The sequence below is a fragment of the Pristiophorus japonicus genome, chromosome 14 (genome assembly GCF_044704955.1).
Source record: "Pristiophorus japonicus isolate sPriJap1 chromosome 14, sPriJap1.hap1, whole genome shotgun sequence".
Lineage (NCBI taxonomy): Eukaryota > Metazoa > Chordata > Chondrichthyes > Pristiophoridae > Pristiophorus > Pristiophorus japonicus.
In genome coordinates, this window is record NC_091990.1 from 101186086 (window position 1) to 101206736 (window position 20651).

Consider the following 20651-nt stretch of genomic DNA (forward strand, 5'->3'; position numbering starts at 1 on the left):
TGCTGTTGTGTATAGAGAAAGAGTCAAACTGAACACTGTGAGCTCAAAGTAAAGTGTCACCTTAATCTTTTATTGCAGGTCTCCAGAGTGCCACTCCAACCTGTGAAGCCTCCTTAAATACCTGTACTCCCAAGGGATTATGGAATCCCTTGCAACTCCAGGGGATGAGCTGTACAGAGTAAATACAAGTATACATATATAACACTGCCCGCCCCCCCCCCCCCCCAAAGTCAATAGTGTAACTATTTACAATGTGAGTCGATCTGGGGCCCTTCTTGCCCTGGTTGATCGTCTTGGTGTGAAAGCTGGTGTTGAATCATTTGTTGGGCCCTCGCTGGGCTGCTGTGCAGCTGGCCTTGATGGGCTGCCTGGTGTGTTGGGCCCTGCTGGGCTGCTGTGGATGATGGGTTCTGCTTCGTGGTCAACTGTGGTGCCGGTTGCCACTGATGTGTATGTTGCAGGATCAAAAAAGGTAGGGTCCAAGGATAGTCCGTGAATCTGAATTTGACTTGATCCAAGTGTTTCCGGTGAATGAGTCCATTTGAAAGTTTGACCCGAAATACCCTGCTCCCCTCTTTGGCCATAACAGTGCCGGGAAGCCACTTGGGACCTTGTCCATAATTTAATACAAATACAGGATCATTGATTTCAATCTCGCGTGACACATTTGCACTATCATAGCATGCACTCTGTTGAAGCCACCTGCTTTCGACCTGTTCATGTAGATCAGGTTGAACTAACGAGAGCCTTGTCTTAAGTGCTCTTTTCATGAGCAGTTCAGCAGGTGGGATCCCAGTGAGTGAGTGGGGTCTCGTGCAGTAGCTAAGCAGGACTCGGGACAGGCGAGTTTGCAGTGAGCTTTCAGTTACCCTCTTCAAGCCTTACTTGATGATTTGCACTGCTTTCTCTGCCTGATCATTGGACGCTGGTTTAAACGGGACAGATGTGACATGTTTGATCCCGTTATGGGTCATGAATTCTTTGAACTCAGCACTGGTAAAACATGGTCCGTTGTCGCTCACCAGGACATCGGGTAAGCCGTGTGTGGCAAACATGGCCTGCAGGCTTTCAATGGTGGCAGCGGACGTGCTAGTCGACATTATCTCACATTCAATCCACTTGAAGTACGCGTCTACAACCACAAGGAACATTTTACCCAAGAACGGGCCTGCATAGTCAACGTGTACCCTAGACCACGGTTTGGAGGGCCAAGATCATAAAATTAGCGGAGCCTCCCTGGGTACATTGCTTAACTGCGAGCATGTATTACATCTGTGAACGCAGGACTCTAAGTCCGCATCGATATCGGGCCACCACACGTGGGATCTGGCTATCGCTTTCATCATTACGATGCCTGCGTGGGTACTGTGGAGGTCATTGAAGAAGGTGTCTCTGCCCTTCTTGGGGACCATTACACGATTGCCGCACAGTGTCTGTCTGTATAGACATTTAATCTTTGCGCCGCTGGAACAGCTTTATCTCTTTCTGCATTTCCACTGGCACACTAGACCAGCTCCCGTAAAGCACACAGCTTTTGACTAGAGATAATAAGGGGTCCTGATTTGTCCAGGTTTTGATCTGCCGGGCAGTGACGGGTGATTGCTCACTCTCAAATGCTTCCATAACCATGGCTAGATCTGCAGGCTGACCATTTCCACCCCCGTGATGGGCAATGGCAGCCTACTGAGAGCATTGGCGCAGTTTTCTGTGCCTGGCCTGTGACGGATGGCGTAGTTGTATGCGGACAACGTGAGCGCCCATCTCTGGATGCGGACCAATACGTTGGTATTTATCCGTTTACTCTCGGAGAACAGGGATATAAGTGGCTTATGGTCGGTTTCCAATTCAAATTTTAGCCCAAACAGGTATTGATGCATTTTCTTTACCCCATAGACACACACTAACGCTTCTTTCTCAATCAGCCTTAGACAGACTCCTGGATGCATAAGCAACCGGTTGCAGTTTCCCGAAATCATTAGCTGCTTGCAATACACACCCGATGCCATATGATGACGCATCACATGCTAGTACCAAATGCTTACATGGATCATACAACACAAGCAATTTGTAAAAGCGAGAAAATTGTTATGCTCAAACAAAGGCATTTTCTTGGCTTTTGCCCCAAACCCATTCGTCCCCTTTTCGTAGTAAGACATGCAGTGGTTCTAACAGGGTGCTGAGACCCGGGAAGAAGTTACCAAAGTAGTTCACGAGTCCCAGAAACTACCGCAGCTCCGTCACGTTATGTAGCCTCGGTGCGTTCTCGATTGCCTCCATCTTTGCATTGGTGGGCCTGATGCCTTCCGCCGCAATCCTCCTTCCCAGGAACTCCAATTCAGGCGCCAGGAAAACGCACTTCGAGCATTTTAACCTGAGCCCCACGTGGTTGAGTTGACTAAGAACCTCCTCCATGTTCTGCAGATGCTCGACTGTGTTCCGACCTGTGACCAAGATGTTGTCCTGGAAGGCCACGGTGTGCGGGACCGACTTCATGTTTCCATGCCGCCACCGATCGGATTCCAAACGGGCATCTGGTGGCCTGCTCCTGCTCTATTTCTTATGTTCTTATGCAGGCAAGATGTACAAGGCAGGCATAGTGGTTGCACACATGGGTGTGGGGAGCCACCTTGCCCATGAATCCAGTCATCATTTTAATTTGCAGCTCATGAGGAAACATACATCAAGGTCAGTTTACATTACACCACAAATCAAACCATAAGATTGGCCAACTTCATATTTGTAAAGTAAGGTCAGAATGTGCGGTTCAACCCAAGCTGCAGCTGCCAATGTAAACTGAGCACCAGATGACAACCTGAGGGCATTGAATGAAAATTAACAGGATGCCAGAACACAAAATATCACAAATCCACTGGAATATCCAGAACTGGGTATCGAGTTCGTTTCAAAGCTATATCGACCAAGATTTAACTAAACTGGGTGAGATTCCCCGGAGAGCAATGCTCCATCAACACAAACATTTGAGCAAATGCAGAAGAAATCTAAAGATAATACTGAACACAAAATTGCTGCATTGTTTCCAGACTGTCCATTGACATGATTCCTATGGAGAACTGTCAGCTCATAGTAATTTATCAGGAAGACGCACATAGACTGCCCTGGTAATTATGGGATGGCGGGTCTCCATGAGAACCAAGTCAGCAGACAGCCAGACGCACATGGGGGATTAGTGACATGCCAACGTCAACACTCACTGTTTCGACAGGGTACCTAAGGAGAGCTTTCCTGGTTAAATGGCAGGGATAGCAAGACTCCCTATTTGAAGAGGGTCCAGAGGCCACAGCATAACATGTGTGTAAGATTCTGTCCATAAAATATCCGACCAATAGAGTATTATTTAACAGAGAATCTAACTAGTGGCAAGTTCTTTTACACAAAAGATGTTGAGATCTTTGTGAATTATGGATTTTTCCTGTTCAGAAAGTGATGCCATGCCTGACCACCAATGGAGTCCAATGTTATGCATATGGAAAGATAAAAGTAATTTTGTACTCCCAAAAGGAAGATATAGTGGATGCTTCCAATGGTAATGATGTAAGGTGAGTGCAAATTGCAGCTCCTTGGCAAAGAAATTCACACTGACCACTGGGTTCAGCAATATCTATACCCAAACCACACAAGAATTTAAAACATAGTACAAGAAAAGGCCATTTAGTCCATCAAGGCCACTCCTTCACAGTCCAATGTGCAAATTCTTCATTACATGTTTCGCCTCAATTATTTAATTTATTGGGGGAACGTTTTGCTCTGAATCGTGAACATTAAGACATGAAACTCCAGAATGCCCACTTCTGGCTGGTTGTTTCCCACAGATATATTTTCTTGGTCTCAGCAGCATAGGAAGCCTTGTAGGTTTCCTTTTAAATTGGGCAAGTACATGACTATCACAGGAGGGGTAGGAGGAGACAGAAAGAACCAGCACAAGAAAACCATATATATCTGGACTTGTCCAAAAGTTTTAACATCTATGCTGAGGAAAAGGACAAGGGGAGAAAAGCAACACAATAGCATTATGGAGTAAGAGATTACCCATGGGGAAAAGAGTGACATTATTCACGGGGATAGATAATGTTACAAGTTGGCATTCTATTAATAGAGACATAGATAGCCTGAGCTGTAACCACAGCAAGGAGCCTCAAATAAGCTAAACATTAAGACATGAAACTCCAGAATGCCTACTTCTGGTTGGTTGTTTCCCACAGATATATTTTCTTGGTCTCAGCAGCACAGGACGCCTTGTAGGTTTCCTTTTAAATTGGGCAAGTAAGCTAAGGTAAGGGACGTAATGGAGAAAGTAGAAAAACCTCTGCAAAGAAAGTCATGATTCTAGAAGTCATAAGAACATAAGAAATAGGAGCTGGAGTAGGCCATTCGGCCCCTTGAACCTGCTCCGCCATTTAATAAGATCATGGCTGATCATCTACTTCAACTCCATTTTACTGCACAAACCCCATATCTCTTAATTCCCTTAATATCCAAAAATGTATTGATCTCTTTCTTGAATATACTCAATGACTGAGCCTCCACAATCCTCTGGGGTAGAGAATTCCAAAGATTCACCACCTATGAGTGAAGAAATGTCCCCTTATCTGAGTCTTAAATGGCCAGACCCTTATTCTGAGAATGCGACCCCTGGTTCTGCACTCACCAGCCAGGGGAAACATCCTCTCTCGTCTACCCTGTCAAGCTCTGTAAGAGTTTTGTATACTTCAATGAGAGCACCTCTCATTGTTCTAAACTCTCGAGAATATAGGCCTAATCTATTCAATCTCTCCTCTAAAGACAATTCCCCCATCCCAGGAATCAGTCTGGTGAACCTTCATTGCACTCCCTTTATGGCAAGTATATCCTTCCTTGGGTAAGGAGACCAAAACTGTACACAATGTTGTGGTCTCACCAGGGCCCTATATATGTCATGATTCGTATAGGAACCAATAACGTTGGAAAAAGCAGGACGGACATCTTACTGAGAGAGTTTAAATAGCTGGCATCTAGATTGAAATCCAGGACCTCGAGGTGGATTGAAATCTCTGGTCTAAACATGGCACCATGTGTTGGACCAGTCAGGCAGAAATAAATTAGATATGTCAATTCATTGCTGTGAAATGGTGTGGAAGGAAGAGTTTTAGATTTCAAGGTCAATATCTGGGGCAGGGCAATGATATCCAGATAGCATGGGCTTTATCTAAACTAGATTGGCACTAGTAATAAATAAGAGCAGTGGTGGATGATTTAACTTAGTAAGGCAGGGAGAGGCATGAACAAAACAAATCACAAAGAAAGGAAATTACTGATACAGAATAAGTTTTCTCACAAAATAGTCTGGTTTAAAGTACATAGTGAAAAAGGAAGAAAAATAAGTTTATAGGGTTGCTTCAGACAATGAGGACAAAATGAGCAGGAGAGCAGGTTACTTTATGAAGAGACAAGTACGTACAGACAGAAATATCATATTGGGGTGGGAGTTTATCTAACCCAGTGTTAATAGGGAATGCCCAGGTAGTCTCCAATCTGAGTTCCTGAATACGATATGACTGCTTTCTGGCAGAGCATGTAAGGGATCTGACAAATTGCAACTTGTATCTCGATGATAGCATATTGGAAAAGGAATGACTGGCATCCTTAGGTGCCAATACCAATATCAATCCTCAAGCATACAACTTTATAAGGGCCAGCGTGATGGCAATGAGGGAAGAGCTTAAATCATTTCACTGGGGGAGCTGGGGATAGAAATCAAGAAAACGTCAGTTAAGAACAAAAGGAATGCCTTTAGGACTTACTACTGAGTACGGAGGTTTAGAACATACCAAGGACTAATAAATATAGATTAAAGGAACATTAATGTAAATGGATTCATAAGATAATATGAAGAGAAATAATGAAGAAAAATAAACTCTGCAAAGCTTATAGATAAAACAATGAGGGAAATCATTACAAAGAGTGTAAGAACCTCTTAAAAAAATATATAATGGGTGCTCAGAGGGGAAAAGAGGGAACTAGAAATTAAGGCAGCTTTAGAATTCAAACATAACAGTGAGACATTCTTCCAGTATTATAACAGAAAGAGGGTTACAAAAGGGGAATTAAGATGTCTTAAGGACCCAAATGGGGATGATAGAGAATGAATTAAAAATTGTTAACATATAGGCCAGGATGTTCTGCCTGTACTCTTACCAGCACACAATTTTCCCCCTTTCATTACAGTAGACAGGAAAATCGCAGTGCTGAGAGCACAAGCAGAAAACCTCCCTGATTTCTTCCTGGAAGTACTTATTAGGGAAGATAATAGTAGCATGTCATCCAACAACTTTGGTATCACTTTCATGGTCCTCTAAGGCTTAAAATACACAATATGATTAAATGCCCAGGATGAACAGTCATATTCTTGATATACCTTAAAGTGCTCAGTGAGACTAGAAATGAAAAGTATAAAGTGCTGACATCATGAGGAAGTCAGAGAATATAGTGGAAGTCACACTGGATTAGAAACAAGCCGACGGTGCCTGAAAGGAGCCAAATTATAGGGGACTTAGAGGAAGTATACAGCTTCAATCTTTCATGTATTCTCAAATTTCAAATGAGAAAGAGCTGCTGGAAACACTATCATACCCAGATGATATAACCATCACCATGGCCAGGTGAGTCAAAATTTAACAGCAGCTCATTTCACAATCACTTTGTGGCTCCATTATAAAAGTGAGTTTTGTCAATTTCAATGCAGTCATCTCAGGGAGAGGTAAGGTAAAATGAGCACAGAAGTCACTTCACTCACTACTTGTTGTGCACCTCCTGAGGTGAATCAGGATTCACACTGAATATGTCCATAAAAAGAACTGAAGGCTGTAAAATGAGGTGGGGATAAAGATTCCAATATAAACCTTACAAGTTCTGTGATATTCTTATTCAAAAGTACCTCCCAGGAAGTTTTACCAACTTTCTGAAAGGCAAGTAAAAAGAAATTAGATCTATCATACCAAGCCCCTTAAGCTTCCATAGAGCAACTGAAAGAATAGTAGAATAGAACTGTTTGTCCTTTAGCTTAATATTTCCTTGTCTTCCTGAAAATTAATGCCTGACCTTTACTTGGAAACTTCCCATAGCAGGGTGATCGAAATTAGGTCATCACATAGCAATTCGCAGGCATAGGCCTTTGCCTCTTCCAAGGTGCAGCATGCTGTAGCTTTCCTAAACACACATCAATTCGGACTGTAACAAAAGCTCAGTGTGACACAAGACTGGTTTAGGAGATAAAGAAGCTGAACTATGGATAGACAGCCATGACCAATTCAGAGTAGTAATCTGAATACAGAATCACAATCTGCTGCAAAACAAAGGCTGGTATCCTCACCTGTACAGTCAACCCCATTGGGTAGGAGGCTAAATCCAGGGGAACATTCACTTTGGCAAGACTGGCAAGCCCCATCAGCTGTAACAACAAATCGAATGCAGTATTAGCAGCTTGTTATGCAAAATATAAGGCTTTTATATGCATTAGCTGCAGAGTAAAATTCCCTCCTAGTCTCATCAAGCACTGCCAGACCAGGTACAGCACAGATGTGTGGCAGAATAAAGTACTTTCTACTTTGCCCCAGTTTGTGTTTCAGGAGTTCATCCAGGGATTGGGCAACAGCAAATGTTACCCCGATATCAAAAAAAGTGTGAGACGAGAAATTTTAGGACTGATGGTGTGCAGTGAGGGAAAGCATCAAGAGTATTATACATGTTACTATCAATGCTGATCTGAGATGCATAAAAGGTGAGAAGTAGCAAGTAAAAAGAAAAAGGCCCAGAAATTGGGCTACTTACCACGACAAGTTCCCGCCGAAATCCTGGAAAAAAATGGCGGCCGCCACTCTAATCCCTTCTCTGATGTGGGTCTAGGTGGACGACCATTTTGGTGAGGCCCCTAGCGCTGCCGACAGCAGTGCTGGCTCTGGAGATGCCAATGTGGAGAGCGCGATGTGCACGCCGACTTAACGTCATGCTCTGTGAACTTGGACCTTAGCCCTGAGTTTAGTGCTGGGTCCTAAGCTCGCTCTGAAAAGCGAGCTTGCAGCAGACTGACAGACTAAAGAGACACACACATCTTTCAGGTAAGTTTGCATTTAAGCTTTTGGACTGGATTTTTAAATATTTCATTGAAGTAGTGGCTTGGTGCAATACATGTTAAAAGTTTTTTTTAGGTGTGCAGAGAGTGCTGCTGGATGCAGGCAAGGCCTCGGATGGTAAAGAAAGGCTTCTGAAAAGAGAGAAAATGCTGGAAATACTCAGGTCAGGCAACATCTGTGGAGAGAGAAACAGAGTTCACGTCTCAGGTTGTGATGCTGCCTGACCTGCTGAGTATTTCCTGCATTTTATACTTTTATTTCATATTTAGAGCATCTGCTTGAAGAGGGAAGAGGAAGACGCAGAAGAGGAAGAAGCAGAAGGATTCTGGCCAGGATATCCAGGATGCAATCATTCGTCTGCAGTTCCAGTGATCAGAACCCCAATTCCCCTTTCAACATTAGTTCCTACCTGATCGAGAATCATAGAATGGTTACAGCATGGAAGAAGGCCTTTCGGCCCGTTGAGCCAGTGCCGACTCTCAGCTAGTCCCACTCCCCCCGCCCTTTCCCCGTAGCTCTGCAAATTTTTTTCCTTCGGACACTTATCCAACTACCTTTTGAAAGGTAACATTGAGTCTGTCTCCATCACCATCTCAGGCAGTGCATTCCAGATGTTAACCACTCGTTGCGCAAAAAAGGTTTTCCTTACGTCGCTTTTGGTTCTTTTGCCAATCACCTTAAATCTGTATCCACTGATTCTCGACCCTTTTGCCATAGGAACAGTTTCTCTCTATCTATTTTGTCCAGACCCCTCATGATTTTGAACACCTCTATCAAATCTCCTCTCAATCTTCTCTACTCCAAAGAGAACAACCCCGGCTTCTCCAGTCTATCCACGTAACTGAAGTTCCTCCTTCCTGGAATCATTCTTGTAAATCTTTTCTGCACCTTCTCTAAGGCCTTCACATCCTTCCTAAAATGTGGTGCCCAGAATTGGACACAATACTCCAGCTGGGGCCGAACCATTGTTTTATAAAGGTTCATCATCATTTCAACACTTTTGTACTCTTTACCTCCGTTTATGAAACTCAGGATCTCGTAATCCTTTTGAACTGCTTTCTCAACCTGCCTTGCCACCTTGAACAATTTATGCACACATACCCCCTTTAGGATTGTAGGTACCTTCCCTCTGTTACTGACCATCACAACATCCTCTTGGCCACAATGCTGAAACAAAGCCACCACAAAGCAAACTTTCCAATCCAACTTTATACATATATCCATCCAATATGACATCAATAAATCAACTAATTACCTTGGTGCATTCCCTTAGTGACTTTCTTGTGTGTGCCTTTGTCTATCCTACTGATGTCACACAGTGCTACCCTGGTGGCTGCTACATGGCTGGTGGAAGGCTGCTGACTTTCACTGGGACACTGCAAATGGCCTTACTGGTCAACCATGAGGAACTGGTGACTGGAAGTGTGAATTTGAATGTTGGTGTTATTTCTTCTTCACTCTCTTCTTGGCCAACCACTGGCTGGGCAGGCTGCATTTCTTGAGTGTGTGAAATGAGGAAAGCACAGGGTGATGTTTTGGTTAAGGGAGGGTAAGAAAGTAAGAGGTGCATGCGAGAAGAAGGATAATGTATGAGTATACCAGCATCTTGTATCCTTTCAGCTCCGCTGCTGGTCAAGGGCTTAGCCATGCCCCCGCCAAGAATGGCCAGCACCGTCTCCTCTCAGTGAGGGGTGAGGAGAAGCTTGGAATGGGAGCTGTGCCACATCATTGGTACAGATTGTTGGTAGGTGAGTGATTGGCAGGGGGGGGGGGGGGGTGCATAAGCAGTGTGCGAGGCTAGTGGTGCAGTTGGTAGGAGACAGCTTTTGAAGATGCATTCACGACCTTGACCAGTGGTCTGAGATCATGAAGCTTCTTTGGGCACTGGAGCCAAGTGGTGGGGGCAACACTGCTAGCAGTGACTGCCTCGGTGATGTGGTCTCACATCATTCTTTCTGGAGGGCCTCCTGGCCCCTGTGGGTAGTGCTGACCCCTAAACAAAGCTGGAGTGCTGCGTGCAAGACCCTGGGTGCGCTTTCCCTGGTTTGCTGAGCCATTTGTGTTCGTGCTGAAGCGCTTTCCACATTTTTTTTAAAAATGAGGACGATAATTCAGCTTTAAGAGCTGAAGTCTCCCTTTCGGGAATTCTTTTTAACGTTAATTTTTTTGAGAAGGCAGTCGAGCTGTAAGGGCTAAAAACTGCCTATTTTAATATGATTTTCATTTTAGAAGGCAGTTCCCCTTTAAGGGACTGAACTGCTTTCTGAAATGACAGCCTTGCTTTAAGAGAAGACTGTTCTTGCTGCAATGATGCTATAGCCATGCTACATTGGACCTGCTGCTGGGACTAGCGCCACGACCTTGTACGGTGAGTTTAGCGCTGGGCTAATGTTAATTAGCAACCGGCACTAATATCCCGGTCCTGCCAGCGCCATTAATTTCAGCCCACAGTGACACTGGAAGGTTCTTTTGTTGCAATCTTGAATTTCTAGGCCAAAGACTTTAATTAAGTAATTATTGTATGAGCACCGGCCAGTGAATAGAATTCACTTGACATTTTCAGAAGACACTAAAAGCATTCCACATGTGAGACTTTAAAAGATTATGGCTCATAGGATTAATGGCAATTTGGCTAAGGAAAAGCAGATGGATTTCAAATGTAGATCAACAGAAGGTAATGCCAAATGGAACAGGAAACTGAAAACATGTGTGCATTATGAAGCCATATCCATTAACAAAGATGGAAAGAGAATGATTTGGGTGTGATTATTGACCACTGAAAGTACTGAATCACGAGAAGTAGATCCATGTACTGGGGAAATCTCATTATCACTTGACTGCAAGTCAAAAATCATTGACCTTGTATTGATCATTTGTGAGGCTACATTTGGACATTGTGTGCAGTTTTGGCCCCTACCTTCAAAAAGACGTTGATGTGTTGGATAAAATTCATAGAAAAACAACAAAGATGATTATGTTTCCAACGTCTGAGGAACAACTCATAAAACAAAACATTTTCATTGCAGAAATGAAAACTGAAAGGGACAAGCCAAGTTTTTAATATTGAGAGGAATGCACCATGCAGATCCAAACCTATTGACTTGTGATGTTAAAACAGGAGGACATGATTGTAAAACTGAAGTTTCAAGTGAGACTGAATCTTTGAAGATTTTCCCCCTGCATTATGAAAAGGTGAAACATGTATTAGAGAAAATCTATCACCCTCATTAAAAGCTCAAAAATCTTCTCTGTGGAGCCCAAAAGGGTCATAATGAAATGATGTTGCGTAAAGTTAAAGGTCATCGAACAAAACCCAACATCAGTTCATGTGTTGATTAACTGCTATATAAAAGCTGAATAAGTCAATGAATAAGTCAGGGCCCAGAAGAGGCGAGGGCCCAGGGGCAGCATGGGCCAGCCTACAGTGCGATATGTGTGTGCACTAGGTCCGTGCAGCAGAGCTGGTCTCCAGTCGTCTTGGTTAATCCTTGCCACTGCAATAAGCTCTGTCAAGCCCGTGTGGTGGCTGGTGTGCAATGGCCACCACACGTTAAAAAAATCCATGCACAGGCATCTTCCACCCTTCAACAAGAGCATATCGTGTGCAAGAGAGGGAGGGACTTACGGATGCAAGAATGTCTGTCAAAGTGGAGCCGATATCCTGGATGGCAGGTGCAGTAGTAGCTTCCAGCTGTGTTGATGCAGTTATGAGCACAGTGGCCATCTCCAGAGGCAGCACATTCATTGTTATCTTGAAACCAAGAAGAGTAATTTATACCCATGTTATATTAAAATTGGTATGTCCCACCCTCTTGCCTGTGATTAGGTGACTCTCCGAATAGGTTTTTCCAATGTGATGTGACACGGTGTGATTTCCGCCACTAAGTGGTGCTGCAGAGTTGACTTTATTCTCAGTTAAGCAAGATCAGCTTGCTTTGTAAATGTTTATATTTAAAAATTAACTTTGTTTCCCCCTTTTTTCCTCTCTTTCAATAGGTTTTCCTCCAAAATGTATTTTCTCAGTTGAGGCTTGAACCAGACCGCTGGAGAACCTTGGGCCTCGGCCGTTGGTCCACTCATCTACCCTCCTGACCGTCTCCCTCCACCTTGTCATCCATTTTGAACCGTTATACTTCCTCTATTGGACATGGGCAGCAGGTCGTCCGGCAGCATGTTAGTTATAATCATCGTCACCTCATCATGTCGCCTGCGTACCGAAATCTATCCGAAACCAGCTGGCAGTTAAAATCCCGCCCAATGTGTATTACATGGTAAAATAAAAACATAAGAACATAATAAGAGCAGGGGTAGGCCATTTGGCCTCTCGAGCCTGCTCCGCCATTCAATAAAATCATGGCTGATCTGATCCTGGCAACGCCACTTCCCTGCCTGCTCCCCATAACCCTTTACTCCCTTATCATTCAAAAATCTGTCTGTCTCCACCTTAAATATATTCAAAGACCCAGCCTCCACAACTCTCTGGGGTAGAGAAATCCAAAGATTCTCATATGTTTGTCAAACTAGATATAAAACTCCTGTCCTTGTAAAACCGTGTCACAGGAAATTTTCAAGTGTATGGATATATAGGTATATAAAATAATTGAAACTACCCCATCTGTGGTATTTTAGGGCAGCAATGCAGGCTCTGAACTAGACCAGCCCAAACTGGGTAATTGTCTGAAGTGAGCCAGCTGCGCCATTCAATTGTACTTACTCCTGGATAGTTTCACTTTTCTAATATAACCGCAGAATTCATCTTTGCTCTACATTAAAATACAGTTTGACATTGCACATGCTGATAATGGCACAGTTCTCATATCTTACCTGCAGTCACTGCAAATGATAGAATGGTTACAGCACGGAAGGCGGCCATTCGGCCCGTCGAGCCCGTGCCGGCTCTCTACAAGAGCACTTCAGCTAGTCCCACTCCCCCACCCTTTCCCCGTAGCTCTGATCTAAAATAATGCATGAAACTCAAAGCTCTGGTTTGCTGTGTGCGCTAAGCTTATGCACTTTACCCATGTAAATGGATCACATGCGTTTCTGCAATTAATGGGATATAATCAGTTGTCTGTCAGAATGACAATGAGACCAGATCATAGCTTGGAGTGGCGTGTCTGCGCCCATGAGCCTTTGTATGATCCATCAGTCCATTGGCCCACGGCCACAGAGTTTGGCTCAATCATGAGCCAGCATGTCATATTAGACTGAAGAACCTTCCTCACTATCTCTGGCAAGTCAAAATCAAAACAATGAGACACCACATTGGAGTAGATAACCATCCACTTGCTATGTGCCTCAATCAGGCTCCTAGCTGTCATGCAGCACCTTGCTAGGTTGCTGTTGAAATTACAAGAACAAGATCTCTCCTGACGCCGATTACTGATCTACCACTGGGCACATGCTCCTGAGGATAGGTGCTCCTCTGTATCCACTGATGGCAAAGCGGCACGCCATGCTTATCTGATTTTTAGTTTAACTGAGACAAATGTCCCGTCTATAGCCGCCATAGTGCACAGGCAGCTACTGGGAGGCATAGATGAGAGCGGAGTAAGGACCAGTATCTAGAACCAATTGGCAGAGGCTACATGGACAAGGAAACTAGTACCACCCTATGCACCTTCTACACCAGCTATGGGTTATAATGTGTGGAAGAGTATCGATACTGCACCTTCAGTTATTAAACATACAATCATACAGCACAGGAAGGAGGTCATTCAGCTCATCATGCCTGTGTCAGCCCTTTGAAAGAGCTATTTATTTAGTTCCATTCCCCATAGTCCTGCAAATGTTTTCCTTTTCAAGTGTATGTACAATTCCATTTTGAATGTTACTATTGAATCAGCTTCCACCATCCTTTGAGGCAGTGCATACCAGATCACAATAACTCACCGCATTAAAGTAAATTCTCATCTCTCCGTTTCGTTTGCCAATTATCTTCAATCTGTGCCCTCTGGTTATTGGCCCTCTGCCACTGGAAACAGTTTCTCCTTATTTACTCTATCAGAACCCGTCATAATTTTGAACACTTCTATTAAATCTCCCTTTAACCTTCTCTGCTCTAAGGAGAACAATCCCAGCTTTTCCAGTCTATCCATATAACTGGTACCATTCTAGTAAATCTCCTCTGCAACAGGCAAAACTACACCCACTTTCGAATTGTGATAGTGGAGCATATATCCACTCTCCCAGGAGCTCAAACAGAAAAAGTAGCAACTGACCTTGACAGTTGCGCCCATTTGTGTGTTGCGTGTATCCACGCGGGCAGAGGCAATGGAAGCTGCCCAATGTATTCACACAATGGTGGGAGCAGTTGGTCTTCTCACACTCATTCACATCTGCCAACAAAAGATAGTCATAGCATTTTATGGGTGTGTAATAACAAGACATTATCACAAGTGCTCATCATTTCTCTTTTCTAATATTGTGATTTTTGTCCTTATTCCGGTGAGGAATGTTAGCTGAGAATGGAACACTTCCTGTTTCTGCTTTCTGTCACCCAGTGTTGGCATGAAGATTTCCAGGTACAGGCACTACGCAGTTAGACTCTGAAGACTCTGGGGATAAGGGATTATGGGGAGTGGGCGGGGAAGTGGAGCTGAGTCCAAGATCAGATCAGACATGACCTTATTGAATGGCGGAGCAGACTCGAGGGGCCGTGTGGCCTACTCCTGTTCCTATTTCTTATGCTCTTATGTTCTAAGAGAGTGAGAGGACTTGCCGGTATTTCAGTGAGATAGGACTTCTGCCCACTGCCCTGAGACCTTCGCAGTCCTGGGTCGCGGATCATTTCCCATGCAGGGTAGTCTCTGGTCAGGATTCCTGCCACCAAGAGGGAGCCTGCTGTGATAGAGCATAATCCTCGTGGTGCTGCAGCAAGACCACTGCTGCAACATCAGCAGACACGACGGGAGATTTAAAGGGAATGGGAAAAGCCCAAAGAGAATACCAACGTTTTCTTTCGGCCTCTGCTGAGACTGAAGCCTAAAAAAACGGTGAATGCATTGGGCCATTTTGGAAAGAGAGGAATTCTTTATTAGCCGCCTCCCATCACTTCTCCCTCCATGAAGAGAACCTTGGCAAACAGCTGCTGTCTTGGGCCCAGTGCCACCTTCGCCAGGCAGCCCCAGGGAGCAGCAGTAAAAGCAGTGGATGGGAGCAAAACTGGCCGAGAAGCTAGGCAGAGGCCTGCCACCAGCGTCTACATGTGGCAGCTGGAGAAAGGGGGCAGCGGCAGTCCCAGTGAGGGCAGGGGTAGGGAAACGGAGCTTGGGTTGGTAAAGCGGCAGCAAATCTTCCAACATGGTTTCCACCAGCCTCCTCCCTTTACCAACACTGTCCAACTGACTGAAGACGATCCCGTCTCTATAAACATGTTTGGGTAAACCTCTGTGCATCTCTTTACAACATGCAACTGGATTGTGCAAGTTCCTGTGAGACCTAAAACTGCATCAATTACATGCGACAGCATGATAAAAATTACGCAGCACTCTTCTCCCTCTCCCTTCAAGAAAAGTAAGGTTTTGAAACACATTTTTTTTAATTGGAGATTCAGTTCAAGCTTACCTCAGTTAATTCTCCCCACTATAACCGTACGATTCAGAATTCCTTGATTTAGGATAGTTACCCTTATAATTTATTCCAAATGTCTTCATATCTTCCACAGAATGTACAAGTAGCGATGCCTTGTGATTACATGAGACTCCCTGCTGACATCACCTCCTAGTATCTAGCTCAAAGGTCAAATGAATCTTTTAACCCCGACTTCAGTTCTTGCAACATGAAACTGTCTTCCCACATGAAACCGTCTTCCCTGTTCCAAGGTCTCTTGGCCATTTCTCTGTCCTGTACTTCCCTTCCTTTATTTATCTTGTGATGGTAACTTTCATAACCCCCTCCCTACTGAGCCTATTGCCCCCCCCCCCCACCCCCCGTGTTGCTTTCAGGCTTCTCAACTCGTGATCAGCTGAAGGGAAGGGCAATTGGTAACCTCCTCCCAGGCATCTGCCCCAGATATATTGGAGATGCAGAGGATAGTCAACGATGCCAGTGACTCTAATGTTTCTCCTTTCCTCTCCCCAATAAGGATATGCATCCTCACAGCAACGGGAAAAAAAATAAAAAGTGTCAACTCAATAACAACTTAAGCTTGCATAATTTACTAGACTTATAGTTTTACTTCCAAATATCTGACAATTTAGGTACCTAGTGGAACTCTCCTCTTTTGTACTAGTGCTGGCTGCTCTCACCCCACTCTCCTCTCATATATAACATTTACACATATATGACATTTACACATTATGGGGAAAAGATATACTTAGAACAGGATGCTCACCATGTATGTATGATGTGGCTCCTCAGAAATGAGAAAATGAACACAGTGCTAGACCATTGTACACAGACCAAAATTACAAGTCCAGACTGATTTACAAATAAAATCATACGGAGAAACAGAAACGTCAGCAAACTTTCTTTCAGTCCAGTACTTGATAAGAAAAATTAAAACCACTTCTTACAGTCACTTCTGAATGAATAAATCGTGTTTATCTTTCCTTTTCCATTGTCTTCCAAGATAAGAGGGTCACATGCACTTTTGTGGCTTGAGTGTATTCACCAAGAGAAAAACTAGCAGCCAGAACTGTAATATTTTTATGTGCATAAATTTCCTTTGAAGATGTTAACACTTTTTACAGCTTGAAAGACAGCCTGGTAATGCACATTAACAGGCTGAGCTTCACCACTGATGACGATGGTAAATTACAGCTGTGTCTGTGCAAGTATTCACATTTCAAACATCCCATTCCAGCTGCCAGAGCAACTTCATCTTAATTGATTTCCAAATTGGCATTGCTCCATCACTAACAGGCTAAATATTTCGAAACTTGGTGAAGAGAGAACAGCATCTATTTTGAACCTTAGTTATTTTTTAAACAAATAAACCCCCATGTGAAATAAAGATACTGGCCTGGAATTTCCTCAGAGCTGCTTTGTCTCCACCGCCATAACTTTACCGGGTGCAGGGTGGAAATCCCATTTGAGTCGCACTTTCGGTGAAGTTACGACAGCAGAGTGAAACTAGCTCCGAGAAAATTCCAGGCCAGAAGCTCCTATTTGGTCACAATGCCTTCAACTGAACTCAAGCAACTCAAATCAGTCTCGTTACCCATGGGAGCAAGAGCTTTTTCTCTTTCACCACAGCAAGTTCTGACTCCATCCCCAGCATCTACACCTTGAAACAACACACACATCACCGTTGCTCCATGCAAAAAAATAAATATTAAGACACATTAAGAGAATCAAAACCCCGGTCAGGTCAACACTATCCTATAAACTCCTGAATATTCTGAGACTTGACAAGTATTGCCCATTGAGTGTGACATTCACCCACTCTGGTTTGAAAAGGTGTTTTGTTTTAGATCACTCTTAAAATTAAACACAGATCCATGTATTTGAAAAGGTCTGGGATCTGTCTCCCTCTGTGATTATAAACCTTTATTTGACGTTGGCAATCCTGCATACATTATCTTTCAATTAACTATTTTTTAACTTTATTCTAACGTGACATAAGGTCATCCTGGCACTTTACCACAATGTTCTACACCATGAACTTCACCTGTTATCAGCTGCCTTCACAAATACTTCATGGGGGTTAAGGTGCATCGCTGACTGGCACACAAAACAATAACTAACTACTGTGCTCCCACAGCTACAAGTAGAGTCATAGTATGATTCCCAGCTCTCATTTTTGTCAAAGTAGAGAAACGAAGGCCAAATAAAATATAGGATTAAACATCATTCAGTGTAGGAAAGGTTGGAAACATCTGGCTTGACTGAAGCTGGATTTCAGCACTGCTCAAGTTTAAGCCATTGGCACCAGCCTGTGAGAGCTGTTCGGTAGAGGAGGCCCAGAGGTCTTGCTGCAGTATTTTATTTTCAATTTGGTTTGCAGACCTAATCTACACTTGAACTGAAACGAAAATCCTATTATATATTATCAGATACAGTTTTCATCATTTGTACCCACATCAGCACAAGTTGACGTCCTAACCGAGAGAGAGACCCAGCAGCTGGCTGTCATTTTTAAACTGTGGCCCACCATTAGAGGGCCCAAACCATTTTGCATGCGCCCACTGTAGCGCGCCAGTCTTGGAGGGCTGACAATCAGCCAGCTTCTGCACGGAGACGATCGGAAGGTCGGGCCCAATGGGAATTCGGGTGGGGGGGTGCGGGAGGGAGGGAGGGTGTAGAGCCAATTTCAGGATGTGGCTAGAACAAATGAAGGACAGAGACGTAATGAGTTGCTCGTCCATGTGCTTGTTTCTTAGGCCAGAGCGAATAGAGCATGCCCATACTAAACCACGTGACAAACCATGTGATAATACATTACACTGCTTTCCCCTTAAAATGTTTTTTATCTATTTCCCTCTCAAATACAACAAAACTATGGTCCCACCATTCCCAGCATTACATGTGCCACATAACAAAAACTCCTGGCATTTTTTCTTTTAAATGAACTGCAAATCCCACAAATGAACTATAAATCCAGATTAAGAACAGGTTTCTGGAATCTTCCTGATCTCCTTACAGAAGGTTTTGGTGTTGAACCAATTTTCAGGCTGTTTTGTTCCGGTTCCAAACTCCATCTCAGACTTGTTTGAACCTGGTACTTCAGTTACTGAAGTCTGAACTGAGTCAAATTCATGTATGTGTTCATGATCAAGGGGTTCAAAATCACACCTTGGTTTATCTCTAGCAGAGATCATTTGATCTACATAAACACTTCAAATGTTGTCATCAATTTCAATCAAATATCTCTTGGTTCCACCAAACTCTACTCCTACATCCCACTTGTGTGAATTCGATTTTCCAGGGGGACTGTGAACACGAACACACTTGTGTTTGAATTTGCGTTCTTTCTGATTGTGGTCATAATAATGTTTCTGACACAACCGTTTCTGTTCAGCTCTTGAGGCCAAATTTGGTTGAACAAGACTCAATCATGTTCTCAATCACCTCTTCATCGCGTTCTGCTGGGGTATATCCAGTTGTAGTGTGGGGAATAGTTGAAATTTGCCAAACGTTGCTTCATGCTGAGTCCCGAACAAACCCTGTAACACTTGCTTTTTGAGTGTTTCTGCAATTTTGGCAAACACTGCATTTGCTGACAAGTGATTCAAGATCACTGTCCAATCCAGGCCAGTAAACAAAGCTTCTTGCAATTGAATTCATATAGACAATCCCTGGATGTTCAGTATGAAGTTTGACCAGAATTCTCTCTCTCAAAGTAGGTATCACAACTCTGTTTCCCTACTTGATACAACCTTGCAGAACAATTCAGTACGACGGTTATCGAATGGTTTCAACTCTGTGTCCATACACTGATCAGTCCATCCATTCAAGATCTTTTCATACACTCTTTTCAGTACTGAATCCTTTTGAGTCTCATTTGCAATCTCAGTTGCATTCATGGGAAAATCTTTGTCAACTGCACCGAGCATGAAAATAGCACCTTCACTCCCAACACACAAGTCCTCATGTGGTAACCTGGACAAGGCATCTGTGACTGAGTTTTGCTTTGAAGTCCGATATTCAATCGTGTAGTCATATTGTGACAACACCACTGCCCAACTTTGCATTCTTGATACGGCTGATTTGCGCGCCAATATTGCTAGGATTCATGATCAGTTATTGGTAAACTTTCTGCCAATCAGGAACTGTTGGAATTTCTTGATTCCAAAACACTATAGCGAGTGCTTCCTTTTCAATCTGCATGCAGTTTATTTTGCCTCTTTGTGAGGGTTCACGATGTGAACGCAATTGGTTTATCTTGACTGTCATCCATTATGTGGTTTATGACAGCGCCCACACCATAACTGGAAGCATCACACACTAACTTAAGCTCATGCTCTGTGTCATAATGTACAAGTAGAGCTTTGCTAGAGAGATTTCTCTTACAAGCAGCGTAATCTTCCTGTTGCGCTTCCAACCAATTACACTGGGCATCCTTCTTGAGGAGCTCATGAACGGGGGCAAAATGGTTGCTAACTCATGCGTAGTACTGGACTATTTCAAGGAAAGATCTTAACTCAGACACGTTCTGTGGCTTTGGAGCACTGATGACATCAATCTTTTCCTTCACTGGTTGCAAGCCATTTGCATCAACTTTCAGACCAAAGTGCACAACCTCGGGCTGCCCAAAAGCACATTTGTTCCTTTTCAATTTAACATTGTGGGCATTCAACTTTTGAAGCACTCACTATATCTAACACTCCTAGATTTTCTTCCTCGCCTCTTGTTTCGATCAGCACATTGTCTTGATTGCATAAGCGATTTGAAACCGCTTGCAAAATCTTATCCATTGTAGCCTGGACGATTTTTTTTTGGGGGGGGAGGGTGGGGGAGACTTGGTGTATGACTACAATTCCTTGTGTATGTTGATGGTGAGATACTATTGTCTCTCATTGTCAACATTCAGCTGAGCGCAAGTGTGTGACAGATCAAGGTTGGAGAAAATCTATGACCCAG

At 43.6% G+C, this 20651-nt stretch overlaps 1 protein-coding gene across 9 annotated transcripts in view; it reads right to left on the reverse strand.

The window, feature by feature from the left end:
* LOC139280002 (kielin/chordin-like protein) overlaps positions 1-20651 on the reverse strand; it is a 531474-nt gene that overhangs the window by 273742 nt on the left and 237081 nt on the right. For 6 of the 9 annotated variants that reach the window (XM_070899412.1, XM_070899413.1, XM_070899410.1 and 3 more), the window contains 3 exons: positions 14348-14464; positions 11752-11877; positions 7367-7444 (listed from right to left, as the gene is read on the reverse strand). The exons of 2 other annotated variants lie outside the window; for them this stretch is intronic. In XM_070899412.1, coding sequence (XP_070755513.1) covers positions 7367-7444; positions 11752-11877; positions 14348-14464 — 321 coding nt within the window. The remainder of the gene's footprint in view (positions 1-7366; positions 7445-11751; positions 11878-14347; positions 14465-20651) is intronic. One more of the 9 variants, XM_070899415.1, reaches the window with a different exon arrangement.